We start from the raw sequence: 16,281 nt of genomic DNA, 5'->3' as shown, positions 1-16,281 counted from the left end.
TGATCTTCTACATTAGAACAGAGATTCTGATTTTACCAGAGTGAGTGATGGAGGCGAGACGCATGAGAAAAATAAGGAAAAAAATAAGATAAGAGAATGATGGAGACACATGAGACTTATTGTAATTTTTATATAAAAAATATAAAATTCTACCCTAATTTGACGGGCCAGCCCTCCCCGTTTAGGCCCTCCCCGTCTTTGCCTGCAACCTAAACGGGCTCAACCCGTTAGACCCGCCTTCAAACAGTATGCTATTTTATCAATCCAACCCACTCAATTTTTTTAACGGGGCGGGCCGATCCGACGGACCTGACATAATTTAACAAGTCTAGACACAACGAATGTTTCAAGATATTAGCATTACAAATCTCGAAAAACTAAAAAACACAGTATTCGGAGTTGTTTTAGATTTTTAATACTAAAAAATGTCGTTTTATTTTATTCTTGAATTTAAGCATAGTTATTTTTTAATCCCATTTTCATATCCTAACGTAATTTAATATTGGACTCGAGTTTCATAATAATTATAATTAAAAATATATATGATCATTTTATAATTCATTTATCGTCTCATCGCACAAATCAAATAAATGCTCGTTTTGCTGTGCTCATTAGCCGTGTAACCAAAATTTATATCCAAATGAGCGAACAATTTTCATATAGAAATAAAAAAAATATTTTTTTTTATTGACAGGGGCTATAGCTGTGCTGTTCAATAAAATAAATCGTAACGTTCCAAAAATTTAAATGATCTACATGAACCACGTGCATGCAAGTCATCAATTTTTCTAGGTACTTTAATTAATTATTTTTTATACATTAAATGAATTATTTTAACATAAATACGTATGTTTAATTCTTGGTTCATTAATATTGCATGATTTAGGGCTTTTAGCACAATTTAACGCTCGAACAAGGAACGGAGATCGGGGACAGTTAAGAAAAATTATTTTTATTAATAATTATTTTTAATTATTTAATATATGGTGTAAATATGCATGTGTGATTTTCGAAAATGGGCTTTTGTAGAGTATTTTTTTACTCATCGGATCATATTTTAAACCGGTACACAAATTTTAGCAAGCCGGGGGACTTTTTGAGAGTTCAGATATTATTTTCAAAAACATACCTAAACGAAATATTTTGCGAGTGTGTTTTTGGACTTAATATGCCTATATTAAAATATTATGAGCTAGACACCTACTTGTCCTCATATAATTTAATTAGAGCTCATTATGCATCTTTTATTTGTATCAATCCCTACCCCAAAACCCTATTTCCACCCTCACAACCTCTCGTCCGCCCCGTCCCCATTATTCAGCAGTATCACGAATTTTTCCAGCAGCTTTTGGTCCACTTCTTGCAAGAAAACTCGATAGATTCCTCGCCCCGTCCTCCGGTGTTTCGTCCCTCACTCTGTTGGTCATAGTTTCACATATGTTTTCTTATTAAGGCACCCCATATACCCTCTTTTTCTTATCGATCACACTACGGTATGTATGATGAATGCTTTTGCATGATACTTTATCTATTTATCATTATGCATCGAATTTACATGGCCTTCACATGAAACTTGTGTTTTTCTTCACTTGCTCCTCACGGTTTTGCTTGGTTCTAAGGGCTGACCAGTTCTCGTCGTTAGGGGCTTGTTTTGCAGCAGGTTTGGAAGGTGTCTAAGTATTAAGTCAATATTGGACTTGGTGCTTTGTGGGAGGATCGATAGGGTTGGGTATTTGAGAAGCTTGGGGCTTCGGTTGGTTAGGATGAAGGGGCGGCGATGCATGGGCACACTCCAAGCATGAGTTCGGTTCCTGGTGGGTCTGAGTCGAACCTTGAGTGGCCCAAGGGCTGCTGGTCGCAAGGCTTAGGGCTGCAGTTTAGGGGCTTGGTCGCGTTGGCCGAGGGTGGATCGCGCGGGGATCTTGTGCATTCCTGTGGGTCTTGCTCGCGTCGGGTGGTCTAGGCAGGTGCTCTTGGGTCTGGTCTGGGTCCTAGGTTGGGTGGTTAGGGCCTGGTCTTGGTGGTTTGGGGTTAGGGCCGAGAACTAGGGCTTAGGAGCAAGTTAGGGTATCGGCCACCGTGTGTAGTGTTTTTCAGCCGCTGTCCCATTGTGTTCGAGGGTCTTGGGTGGTCTGACCGATGCGGTTTAAAGGCTGGTTATGTGTGGTTAAGTCACAATTTAAATTTGGGAAACTTTGGTCGAGTTTTGGGTTAATTCGGATTGGGTTAATTCAGATTGAATTAATTGAGATTAAAACCGGGACCTCGGTCAAAGTTTAAAACGAATTATTGAATTTCATGCATGAGCTTGAGTTTACGTCTAAGAAGTGATTATATATATGTTTTGAGGTGTTTTAAGGACTAGTTGGCTTCGGATCAAAATTTTGAGGTTCAGTGGTAAAATGGTCAATTAGGATTTCCAGGGACAAAATAGTCATTTTGCACCTAGGTTTAGTTAGCAGTCCTCACAGCACCCTGATCACAAAATTACATGTTTTAAATATATATATTATCATGGACATGACTTTTTATGGAAATTACGAAAAATACGTTACATGCTTGATTTTAAGAAAATGTATGCATATACATGATTTTTATAAGTGATGAATACGATGACATGTTTTGAAAGAGGGAAGTTGGTTGTGACGAACACGAACACAAACATGTAAGGTCAAAGCTCAGTGGATGAGTAATATTGTTGTTGACGTCCCCGACGCGGGGTACCGCGGTTATACGTAGATGGATCCATCGACTAGAGCTGATACGAAAGTCACAACTAATGATCTGAATTCAAATAAAGAAAATGAACACGTATATATTGATACGATGAGATATGTTATGGATACATTTATGCTTTGACATGTTATGTTTAAGTTTATGCTTTTAAGATCATGAAATTTATTTTAATTACAGTACTTTTCACTGTTGCATGATATGTATATGTACTTGTTATATTAGTTCAGGTGTGTCGGGTCTTTAGGCTCACTAGATGTGATTGATGCATGTGATATTTTGGTTGAGGAGACTGGAGACGCTGAAGACTGAGTAGGCTGACTTGGGAGTGCACGTGAAAACCTGAGGACCTTGCATTCTTCCGCATAATATGATGATGTCATGGTTTTAAGCAATATTTTTAAATGACTTTGAATCTTATTTTACGTTGTTGAGTTGTCAGACTTTTGGTATTACGCTCGAGTTTCTCCTTTAAAATAGAAGACTAGAAGATTGATTACATTTTAAGATTTTGTAACTGCAGTTATTTTTATTCAGTGATTGGTTGAGTTTTAAAACGCTTGATTAACTTGTTTAAATGTTTATGATTGTGTGCATTTTCGGTCATAGCTTAAAAAAAATTCCAGTAGAATTTTAAGAAGCAAGCGTGTCATAAATTATGATGTCACTAGGCATTTCTTCTTCTTGTTTCCCCCCTTAACAAACAAGTAGGCATTTCTAGTTCTACCCAATTTCCTCTAAAAGTACATTAATTAAAGAAACTTCCAGGCGAGTAGCAAAGATAATTATCCTCAAAGTTCATGTCAAAATTATTAAGAAGACGGATTTTGTTGTTTCAAAATATCTTTAAATTACTCATGCTCAAATTTTATATATCTATCTGATAATGTCAAGGCTCTATTCAGTTTCTCGAGAACAACTTGGAATCTATCCTGTTTTTTATCCTCCTTTCTTGCCCGAGTCTAAAGATGACCAGAGCCTTTCGAGGTCATCACTACCTATAATTTTTATTTTTATTTTTGTATACGTTGAATGTAAGATCCGATTGTATTATGTTGAAACTGAGAAAAAATTGAGCCTTTTGTCTGTCTTTTTTCCCGAAATGATATTTCTTCTATTTGGTCTGCCGAATTATTTTCTAAACTTTCTTAAAATGCATAATTTCTTCCATGTCGTAAAGTTTCCGTTAGTACCAAAAAGTTAATATCTATTTTTATCTTTTTTGTTTATCACTTTTCCTAAAACGATCCATCTTCGGCTGAATTCGTTCCTGGACTTTCTTAAATGAATCGATTTGAATTCATGTCGTCAAATGCACCCAATCTCCCCTTAGCTTTAGAAACGATCGATGGTCATATCTCCCCTACTTCATTTCCCCCAAATTTGATAACCCTAACTGCTCCTTGTCGATTGTCGGTGATGATTGAAAGGGTTGAAACTTGGAATCGAACGAGGACAAATTTGGATGAGGTCGCCGATTCCGACAGTGTAACATTGCTATCTTTAATGTTGAAAATAAATTTTGTGTTAGACATCTATACAACAGGCTTGCGTTATCGAAGTCGATGACCTTCTAGCTTTCAACCCGCAATTAGAGTTCTCAAGCGTGAGGAAAAATGAGACAACCATAGACCGTTTTTAACAATTTAAGGAAGTGTGGGGATAATTTGAAAAAAATAATAAATCAGAAACTATTATATAAAATTCATATTTTACCTCTTATTTTCAAAACCTGATTGAAAGGCTAATATTTTGCATTATTCTATATGAGTTGGTCTTTTGTGAGACGGTCTCACGAATCTTTATCTGTGAGACATGTCAACCATACCGATATTCACAATAAAAAGTAATAATCTTAGCATAAAAATTAATACTTTTTCATGGATGACTCAAATAAGAGATTTGTCTCATAAAATACGACCCGTGAAACCGTATCGCACAAGTTTTTGTCATACTTATATTAACCACTTGACAAGTACCATATCATAACCACAACGTGTAATTTTTTTTTGAAAAAAATAATAAATAATTGATATTTCTTTAATAGACGTTTTATTTATTTTATCCATAACTTTTACGTTATTTTTTTTAAAAAAATTGATTTAATATCCAAAAATAACTAAATAAAAAAATTATAATTTATTATCCTAATTTGGTAAGTCATTAATGAAATTTATATGCGACGTTGAAAGCGTCAAGGCGTTTGGGCTTCGAAACTTGACACCTGGGTAAAATGGTTAAATGACCATTTCACCCATAAAAATGCTCCAAAAATCCACAGCTCGCATCTGATCAAATCTTTAGATGAAATCAAACTGCGTTCCTCAAATTCGGATTCAATTCATTCCTTTGAATCTTCAAAACTATGCTAGATTCTCAGAAAATATCATGGATTCTGGGAATGATCTTCTTTCTTGGATTAGGGTTTGAGTTTGGGGATGCACTGAAAGTCCCATTTCGAGTGAACGACGTTCTTCCCGTGCTGCCGCGTCAGATTTCTTGGCCTGTCCTTAACAACTTTCACAGTGCTGTGGATTTGTTGCCGCAGTATATTGGATCATTGGCGCCGAGCAATGGGTCTATTAACTGGAAAGGTGCTTGCTTCTTCGATAACGAGGCGAAGATTGACTTCACTGATGCCGGTGATCGAGGGATTGGGGGCGGCCTTATTCATCTATCGGTTTGTGATCTTTCTTTTAGATATATGTATGTGTGTGGATATATATATAGACATACGTGCATATCAGGTTTTTTTTTAATGTGTGCGATGTGAGTAGAAATTGTGATATGCTTATGAATTGGAATGCTGGTTTGATTGTGTGAATTTGTCTGGTGCAACACTGGTTTTGTTAAATTGAAGTAGTGGACAATAATTTTGGTTTGATTGGGATTTATTTATGTGCACTGAGGTATCATGTGCGAGTATTTGTATGTGGAACAACGGCTTGTTAACAAGAAATGCTTAAATTGAAAACAATAAAACTGCAGAAAAGACGTGTCTTTTTCCTCTGGTAATCCATTTGAGTTATCTATGTTTGTTTGTATGGCTTGCTTAAATCTTTCAAGCAGTGTGTAATTCAGTTTGAAGACTAAAAATAGGATTTGGGAAATGAGAGTTCGTGGTATGGGCACTGTTTGAGATTTATCGATGATCATTAAGTTCAGGAGGTGATGAATGATTGAATGAAATTTTTTGGGGAAGTGCCAAATGGGTAGATTTATGATAATGACGTGGTTGAGTTGGCAACTGTTGCTTGTTGAGTTATGCCTGATACAAGAGTTCGTTGATTTTTGTAAAAATCAGAATAATGTTGATGCTTCATGAAAATTCTGCTACTTATTGTTAGTATTATTTGTTCTGATTTCCGAATGCAGAGATAAATTCAATTTGAGGCTGTTGTTAAGACATGTAGTTATTCCATAAGACCTGTGCAGGTTGTAGATACTGGATCTTCTGATATGTATTTTTGCATATATTGGAGCCTGTGAATCAAATTCCATGCGCTATCCGTTGGAAAGGATCTTTTTTCCTTTTTCAATATTAGTGTCTATCTATCGAGGTTCTACTTACATTTAAACTGTTTATTACCTTTTTCAGACTGCTGCAGCCCACAGCTGGACATGCATGGATTTATATGTATTTGCTACGCCTTATAGGGTTACTTGGGACTACTATTTTTCTGCCCGAGACCACACTCTTAAAATTGAATCTTGGGAGGAACTTGCTGAAGTGGAATATGTACGAGTTGTTTTTAGTAGTTACTTGCATATGATAACTTTGATTAGCATAAGCTGACATTTGGAACCCATTGAGCAGGTAAAGCAACATGGGATCTCGGTGTTTCTTATGCCTTCAGGAATGCTTGGGACACTGCTCTCCATGGTTGATGTACTGCCTCTGTTTTCCAACACTGGTTGGGGACAGAATGCTAACCTGGCTTTTCTCAAGAAACATATGCAAGCATCATTTGAAAGACGTCATCAACTATCCCGTGCTACCATCGACCCAGAAGATGTGCATTCTGGAGACTTTTTAGCTGTTTCAAAGATCCGTGGACGATGGGGTGGATTTGAGACACTGGAGAAGTGGGTCACTGGTGCATTTGCTGGCCATACAGCTGTATGCCTGAAGGATGAGTTGGGTAATCTTTGGGTTGGCGAGTCTGGACACGAGAATGAAAAGGTGTGCAGTGTGTAATATATTTCTTGCTGTATGTAAATGTTGATTACACTGACCTCTCTATTTTCAGCTTAGAGTTTACACATTTTCATAACATGTCAATGAAGAAGAGTCCTAGACACTCGAATTTCAGTTCTTTCCTTCTTTTTTACTAACAAAAGCATTAATCCGAGAACTTATGTCGTTAATATCTTTCCTGTGAGGTAAACATGATAGTATTGGAATTTGGAAGATGAAAATAACATTACAGGTTTTTAAATAAGTTGCAATACGATGTAATAGCAATGTTATTTTCCCTTTAATATCCTTAATTGTGCTTTAACTTTGTAAAGCTGAAATTGCAAATTTGGAGTAAAGACACGTGAGATACATCACAGTGCGAAGGATATCATGTCAAGGAAATTATTGTTACATCTGATATTTTCATTTGTTAAAGCAATTAGGAAATATTTGTTTGTCATCTTATATAAACATTAATAGAAGGATTTTGAGTTTGAGATCTGTGGTGCTTAAATAATTTATTCATATTTCTCGGTTTAAGGTTTTATGATACTTGAGAGTTATTTGCGTTAGAATATTTATGCTGTTTTGCTACGGCTCTCCTTGTTCCTACAGAGCGAAGAAAGTTATTGTTGTAATTCCCTGGGATGATTGGTGGGAATTGGCGCTCAAGGATACTTCCAATCCACAAATTGCTTTGCTGCCCTTACATCCAGAAGTGCGTGCAAGGTTTAATAACTCCGCAGCCTGGGAATATGCTCGGCAGATGTCAGGCAAGCCATATGGCTATCACAACATGATCTTTAGTTGGATAGACACTGTAGCTGACAATTATCCCCCACCTCTAGATGCTCACTTGGTATGCTTTTCATATGCCGCTCTTGAATAATTTTTTTCATACATTATCGTCGTCCATCAATTATATGGCATCTTAATGTTGATTCATTAATAACTCGCTGAAGTCGACTTTATTTCTTAATTAAGAATAGAACGAGGACTGCTTGTTTTTCCTGACCAGAAGATTGTTTGCAGGTCATTTCTGTCATGTCTATGTGGACCAGAATGCAGCCAACATATGCTGCAAACATGTGGAATGAAGCTCTTAATATGCGACTTGGGACCGAGGTCACCTGTCTTTTTAAAAAAAAAACTGAAATCTTAATCTGTCTTTTTGCTGTTTTGTCTCTGAAGGACATAATACACACTTGAAACCTGTATGCATAGAGTAATTTGATTATTATGACAAATGACCCACCCAAGCCTAAACTTGAATCCAATGATGATTATACTGCGGTAAATTTATTGTTGAACTGGAAATGACAATCTCAATTTTGTTTTTCACATTTTCTTCAGTTAATATTACCGCTAAAAATCTGGATTGTGCAAACTCGTATGTGCAGTTATTCTTGCTTCTGTTAATGACCTCTCTCGGAAGATAAACATGTTGGAACAATGATAAAGTTATCCCAAACTTCAGTTTTAACGGTTGCCAGATGTCTCAGCTCTTGTTTTTACAATTTTGTAGGATCTGGATTTGTATGGAATTATAACCGAGACTGAAAAACGTGGCATAACTTTCGATCAACTACTCACTGTTCCTGAACAAGATGAATGGGTTTACAGTGATGGGCAGTCTACAACATGCGTGGCATTTATTCTCGCTATGTATAAAGCAGCTGGAGTATTTGGACCAATTTCCAATTCAATTCAAGTTACTGAGTTTACGGTAAGTGCTATGGCCTATGCTACATGCTCCATACACTGTTCCTGTAAAGGATTCTGTTTATCTGGCCCCTTGGATGAATAAAATTTGAGAAGTTATACTGACTTTTTGTCATTGTTATCTCCAAAATTCATTTGGCTCCCCCGCTTCTCCACTTCTGCCCCCATATTTCTGGATTTGCTCCTGTTTATCTTATAATCTCTGTTGTCCATTTGCAGATAAAGGACGCGTACATGCTCAAGATTTTTGAAAACAACAAGACAAATTTGCCGAATTGGTGCAACAATGATGAGGATCAGCTCCCTTTCTGCCAATTATTGGGCGAGTATAAAATGGAATTGCCATTTTACAACACTCTGGAGCCATACGCCAATATGAATGAGAATTGCCCTTCTTTGCCCCCAACTTATGAGAGGCCTGTTCGTTGCTGATTGCTGAACTTTTGCATATTATCTGATTTTTACACACAAAAAAATCGGGTTTGGTACTGCAGTGCTAGCTTGTAATATATTCCCCACTTAGCTCTATAGTTTCCACTTATAATGAATGTAATATGTAGCGTATGGTTCCACTTGAGAATTTCAACAAGGTTTCAAGACTCGTGACATTCTATTTTCTGTTATTGCAATTAAATCAAATTTAGTAAGCGTGAGTTTGTTGCCACTTATCCCCTTAAAACTACCATGCATGTACGTCTTGTAATTTATATTTTGTCGACCATCGTACCCATATGGATATAGTTGGACTGAGAAATGTCAAAAGGTTGAAGGTACATATCGCGTATATTAGAATTATTCATCATCATACATGAAGTGTAACATCTCTATGGTATCTCTCTCCAGTCACCTAGAAGGATTTGGGCTGCTAGATTTCATTGTGTGTGAGTTTGTATCAAGATATATGAAGTTGAAGTAATCAAATTTCTCCATCCCAAAGTTCCTCAATTGTCTTTTAAGGGCCACAGACTGAGGTGTAATCCAATCCAAGACATGCTCTACCTTGTGGGATTTTATTAATCTCATCAACTTCTTCCCTACTTAAAGACCACCCAAATATGTCTACATTTTGCTTCATTCTCTATCTGTTGAAACTCTTCACCAACAATCCAATTCCTTGCACACATGCCCATCTCAAGCAAACCTGCATTTTCCATCCCGCAAGATTTTTTACTTGAAAGCAAAAGTTTAAACCAACAATGAACAAGAAAATGGAAACTTAGGGATGAGGTGTCAACAGCAAAATTATAATCACGACGGACTTTAGTAACTGTTTTGCATCAGTTTTTGTTTTACAAATATGATATACAAAATTTTGCCTATTGTGTGTGTGTGTGTTATCTGAGCAACAGTCTTTCCTTTGGTCTGGGCTATTTTCTTGAGCACTTTTGATTCCACAACTCTGTCTGTCCCATAAAATGTCCCAATCGATCCTAAAGTAGAATAAGCAACAACAAGAATTCCTCCATCGTTGCGGAATTCTCTCAGCTTCTTCTGTTGCCAACATGGATTCAATATGCCATATTTAACGGGGGACGTGAGACAGTCTCGCACAAGTTTTTGTCATAAATATATATTTAATTAAAGAAATAAACAAATAAATAGTTAAAATCATATTCTTGGAGCCTACCAATAACATTAAACCATATAAAATTAATTATCCATATATTACCAACAATAAGCTCCTCCCAAATCATTGGATTCAAAAAAATATTATTATCTTCAACCTTTTTTAAAGAATTATAAAGTTTGTCCCAAAAAAAAAAAAAAAACACTTGGAACCTGAGATTAGTTCAACACATATTTGCTGCTCATAACATTATTTTACTTCACAATCAATATATGTATACTCTATACAACAATACAAACTATAAATAATTAAGCTATAAAATTCACATCAAAAACAACTCCAAGATAATGAAAAGATCTCCACATGAAGATGAACAAATCCAAATATTAAAGATCCAACTCACAACTTCTTCCAAAACATAAATCTCCCTCTACTTATGTGCTTTGTTTTGATATTTTTGTTTCATCCAGTGAAATCCCGCCGTCGCTCCCGCCTTAACCTTCTTCACACCGGTGGTCGCCACCGCCTTCGTCTTGTCAAGCTTGTCACCGAACATTTTGGAGGACTTGGACGACGAATTCGAATGTGTATTGTTTGTGGGATAACTATACAATGGTTGAGGATCCCATTGATCAGCCCATGAGGTCTCGTGAGAACTATTTGATGCCATTAATTCAACTTAAAATCAAAAGATAAAAAAAATAAGCTGATCAGAATCAGAAAGGAAATTCGAAGGGTTTGTTGTTTATTTGAAAATGTTGGGATTTCAAGAATGGAGGTGGTGTACTTATATATGTTCTTGGCCGGCGGTAAATGAATTGTGTCTGCTATTACGTAAGGCACGCGTGTGATGAACATTGCGGGTTCGGGGAAATTCAAACCATTTGAACTGAATTAATAATGTTTTTAACTTGAGACATTTTGGACAGCCAATTATATTCGGTTTCTAGAACAAAAAATTAGGTTAATTAATTAACTAATTAATCACTATTTTTAATTTTGAGTAGCATCCAAATGTAATCACATGTGTCGAATTAACTATTTTTCTAATAATGGGACAATCTTTATATTATATAAAATAATCATATAATACAGAAAATAATATATTTTAAAATTTAAAAATCTTAAATGTATATATATAAAATAATACAAAGATATATTTATCCAAGTTTAAAATCTAAACAATATGCATATAATCAAATATAATTATATATGTTTTTTAAAAAATAACGTCTAATATTACTAAAACATATTTTTAATAAATGTCAAAATCAAAATAATCACACACACATATATATATATATATAACAAAAAATAAAATTTTAAATACAAAAAAATAACTTTTAAAATAAAAAAATAGATATGTTTTTAAAAAAATTAAAATGTGTAAACCGTTCAGAACGATTTTGTCCGGTTTTGGTTGGTTTTACATGTTAAACGGTTTTTAAATTTTTTCGGACCAGATTTCAGGTCGAACCAATCAATCCGATCCGGTCCAGTTTTGAAAACTTTGAGATTTATTTTATTTTTTTTACTATGCTAGTAGTAATTGCAAGAGTCCAACATCGAAGTTATCGAATATTATTTATGAACACATTTGTAACATAACATATATTTATTTAATCTACAAGTGACGACTCCTTAAAAAAGATTAACTTTGGAGATTATAAAATGAGTGGGAAATTTTGGTCAAGTTGGGCTCCTATTGGCTGGCAAGATATAATCGGTTCATAATTATTTTTCAAAATATGACTTTTTAATTGTTAAATATTATATAAATTATTCAATGAACTCATGCAATTTATGAATAAATTAATTAATGTTTGTACGAAGGGTTAATTAGTAGGTCTCTTATGAGACGATCTCACGAATCCTTATCTTTGAGTCGGGTTAACCCTACCAATATTCACAATAAAAATTAATACTCTTAGCGGAAAAAGTAATACTCTTTCATGGATGATCCAAATAAGATATTTGTCTCATAAAATACGACCCGTGAGATCGTCTCACACAAGTTTTTGTCTTATATTTTATGTTGGTTTGGGATAGACTTCATTTAATTAATTATGTATCAATTTATTTTTTAGGGAAGGAAAATTGCTGTGTACCTAAATTTCAAAGAAAAGGATGTTAACTCAACAAATTTAATGACCTTAATTAATGTCGTGCCTAATCTTGGTTAACTAACTTAATACAGGGTTAGAGTCCACGTAACTTATCCAGATGGAGATGACAAGAAATTCAAATGGAAATTTGTGAAATTTTTTCTTTGCCAGATTATGACAGGTTTAATTTCTTCTAGATGTATCCCGAATGCTCAAATTTTTTTAGCGGCTCAGGTCTAAAAATCTATGGTGGTTGAGAATTGTCTTCTCATTTATTTATTATATATATATATATATATATATATAACTTTGATATTATAATTCATCAATCATATCCGTGTTTGTATTCAATAGTAAGAGGAAACTCATCTAATAGATATATAATTTTGATATGTTTCGTCACGTCTAATAGATTAATATAACATCAATGGTTGATATAGAAGTGGATACATTTGTGAAAAACATATCAAAATTGTATATACATATAGAGTTAATTATATTTTAGTTTTCTATAAAAATTTTGATATTATATTCATCAGTCATATTCGTCTTTGTTGTATTCAATTGTAAGAGGACATTCATCTAATAGATATATAATTTTGATATGTTTCATCACGTCCGATAGATTAATATAACATCAACGGTTGACATAGAAGTAGATACAGTTGTGGAAAATATATCAAAATTTTGTATATATAATTAATTATATTTAGTTTCTTTAAAAATGAATTAGGCGAGAGAAATTTTTTATTTTAATATTAAATAAATTATATATCTAATTTACAATATTTTCTTATCCGTCGTATCTCACTGTATTTATTTTAGTTTTTTTTTTTTTTTTATCATTGCTGGATGTCATATATCATGCAGAAGATATATCCCCGTTAACTAGGGAGGGAGAGTATGCAGCATCTAGATTAGCTTTTGGATTAATAAATGTAATGAGTATTATTTGTTGGAGTATCATTTTCTCGCACCCAAAATACAACGAAAATTTAAAAAAATTTGTTTTGATATTCAAAACGTTCTTGGGCGTCGTATGATTTGAACCATTAATAAGGTGTTTAAATTTGATTTACGTTTACGTTTAAGAAAGTTGGACATCAAACCAGTACGAGATTAGCAGGATCAGTCATTCTTGTAGATCCCTATGAACTTTATTCAACTTTCTAATCAGGTTCACAATCACAGACTTTGTTCATCATTGTACTACAAAACCACACGAATTTTGCGTTGAGATAATCAATCAACATAAATAGTCGGATTCCGAGGGAACAACGGCGACAAGGAGTCGACATACATCACGGTGGTGAAAGGGAGGTGATCGACCGAGACCCTCTAAGGGTGGTGGGCGAAAATTGCTCTCGTGTGGAGAGAGATAATCAAAATCTTGGTGTAGATTTTCTAGTTGTGTGTTGTATTAATTGTGTGTTATTAACATTTGATAATTTGTATTTAATAAACATATCATTTTAATCCAATCAGGATTCTCCTTGGATCAGGATTCTATATTTTCATTATTTAAAACTCTTATGTTGTACTTTTCATTTTTAAAATACCTGGTGTGATTAAATAATTATCAACTTTTGATAATACATGATATAATATAATTAAATAATCATTGTTTAATTTCTTAATCAATTAATTAATTAATTCTACACTTACTTGTATAATATTCAATGGGAATCTTATATAGTAACCGCAACTACTTAATTATTATTTAATTAGTATATTAAATTTATTAATTAAATAATTTTGAACTCATTATAAGCTCAATCAACAATAAAAAATGGTCTATGCATACAAAATTTCATTCGTATAATGAAAAGTGAAAATTTCAAAAGTCAAAACTTTCCAATGTTCCAATTTTTGACCACTAAATATGACAGTTGTATTTTCGTTATAGCAGTTTGCAGTTAAGCTAACTTTCACAACTTGTTATAATAGAATCTACTTATAAACTCTTTCAGAGGTAATACATTTGATCTCCACCAAATTACAGTAACCAAATTCAACCATTTTAATTTAACTATCTCAACGGGAACATATAATATAATCTTTGTGTCACCTTCAATGGTTCAGAGATATAACTACCCATGAGTTTATAATTTTATGTGATTTAGAACAAAATTTGTTTTTATTTGGTCTTACCCTAAATAACCCAATTCTTTTCTTTAACCCCTTAATCAAGAATGTCAGAACTTAAGTCTGAATGAACCCACCAGCTAATGGCAAGAGTGGCTAATATCACCGCATCATGATCCCCTAAGTATCACTGGTAATGTCTGCAAAAACCAATAAGTTATGGTTAATGTACAATACGATCCATTCAACTCATATTCCGACCGAATCTATAACCATTGGTTCATCGACAGTTTCAAACGAATTCGGTAATGATGTGATATAACTTTGAGCAATAATAGTGACATGATATGTGCAATTAAGGAAATATTTTTCCATAATGCACATTTCTTATTCTGGCAAGAGATTTCTTGCATTATTAATTCATCAGATAACATAGAATATTAACACACGTGGTTGATCGATGAATCCCCGACACCGTGGTTGAGCAGTGAATCTCCGACTACAATACATTGTCTCCTACGTATTTCGAACCTACACCCAATCTGAGCACCTGATGACCTCAATGAAGTCGGTAAACGGATCAAATTACATGGTAGTACGAAGATCCTCCATGTTGTCCAGAGTCTAAAGACAAATTAAGTACAACTATAATAGCAGACTATTCTACTCGATAAATGATAACACTTAAAAAGTACGAGGGAAGGTTATTCAGTGTTTCATCAAATGAGCACTCATCTGTATGAATAAACATCTTCTTTCCTTAACCACGTGGAGTATACATCATAAATACTAGTGTCAAGCTCGAATGACATTTATCCTTGTTTATGTTGGAAATTTGAATCAAATTTAGAGTTTGAATAAAATTATGTCTCATAAATATAGTAGTGTCTTTTGGCTCTCCACATTCTTGAGTTAGTTGTGGCTCATTATTGTAGAAGTGTCTTTTGAATTTTCACGTTCTTGAGTTAATTGAAGACTTTTGGTTCTTCATATTCTTGAGTTAATGGAATGATTAATTGAGTTAATTAATCTTGCATGACTCTTGGTGTGTACTTTGGGGATAATAAATAGTGTGTTCATTTCCTCATTTCACATACATGAAAATCTTATATCTTTCAATTATCTCTTGCATTTCATATTGTTAGCTTTCTATTTGACCTCTATTAAATTTTGGTAATAAAGTGAAGGTACATTTTCAGTTCGTCGTAGTAGTGCATCGTGCTAAGTCACTGCTAGTTGTTCCATTGTATCCTGGGAAACAACATCCAAGACGATCCTCGAAGCACATGCAGGAGGGGACAAATCCGTTTTAACGAAACTGTACTTTGTACATGCCTCGATTTGGTTTACTTTAATCTTTGCTCTACTGTGTTTTTCACCATTTAGTTCACTGGTTTTTTTACAAAAATTTACTGAACTTTATCGTACAACATATTGTGCAACAGTTCAAGCAGCTGAATCGATTAGGAAGAAATTTAGAATATACAATACACTTCCTAATGAGTTTCATGATCTACTTGACTCGTGGACCTCATGGTTCTTATAGTATATTTAATGATTTTATATATGCATTTTGTTAGCTAAATAGCTAATAACAGTGGCAAACTCGGAAATACAAAGTTGTAACTGAAATAAATATATTGTTTACAATATGAGTATCTTGTACGGAACAACAAAACCAAATCGATGCCTGTAAAAAAATAAATTTATCTTAAAACAGATTTGTCCGGTATGTGCTTCGAGGATTTAGTTGGACGTTTGTTTCTCGGGATACAACCGACAGACCCGCAATGATGTCGCACAAATCACCACACTGGCGAACGAAAGAGTACCTGAACTTTATCAGCATAACGATTAGGGGTAGGAAGATACCAGCAGGCAGAGTGTAG

General features: G+C 34.2%; 1 protein-coding gene across 1 annotated transcript; it reads left to right on the top strand.

The window, feature by feature from the left end:
• The first annotated feature begins 4,986 nt into the window (after positions 1 to 4,986).
• Positions 4,987 to 9,282, top strand: LOC142543465 (uncharacterized). The gene is made up of 7 exons (XM_075650758.1): positions 4,987 to 5,413; positions 6,332 to 6,472; positions 6,551 to 6,918; positions 7,529 to 7,772; positions 7,946 to 8,038; positions 8,439 to 8,639; positions 8,855 to 9,282. Exons 1-7 carry the CDS (start codon positions 5,099 to 5,101, stop codon positions 9,065 to 9,067), a joined length of 1,575 nt encoding a protein of 524 aa, XP_075506873.1. The 5' UTR covers positions 4,987 to 5,098; the 3' UTR covers positions 9,068 to 9,282.
• Positions 9,283 to 16,281: the final 6,999 nt, after the last annotated feature.

The sequence above is a fragment of the Primulina tabacum genome, chromosome 4, assembly GCF_025594145.1.
Source record: "Primulina tabacum isolate GXHZ01 chromosome 4, ASM2559414v2, whole genome shotgun sequence".
Taxonomy (NCBI): Eukaryota; Viridiplantae; Streptophyta; class Magnoliopsida; order Lamiales; family Gesneriaceae; genus Primulina; species Primulina tabacum.
This window is presented reverse-complemented; position numbering and strand designations above follow the sequence as displayed.

Excerpts from the sequence above, each read along its gene's own strand:
- LOC142543465 (XM_075650758.1), top strand. The coding sequence starts at position 5,099 with ATGCTAGATTCTCAGAAAATATCATGGATTCTGGGAATGATCTTCTTT. Across the intron at positions 5,414-6,331 it reads GCGGCCTTATTCATCTATCG|ACTGCTGCAGCCCACAGCTG; the intron begins GTTTGTGATCTT and ends TACCTTTTTCAG. Across the intron at positions 6,919-7,528 it reads GGACACGAGAATGAAAAGGT|AGCGAAGAAAGTTATTGTTG; the intron begins GTGCAGTGTGTA and ends TTGTTCCTACAG.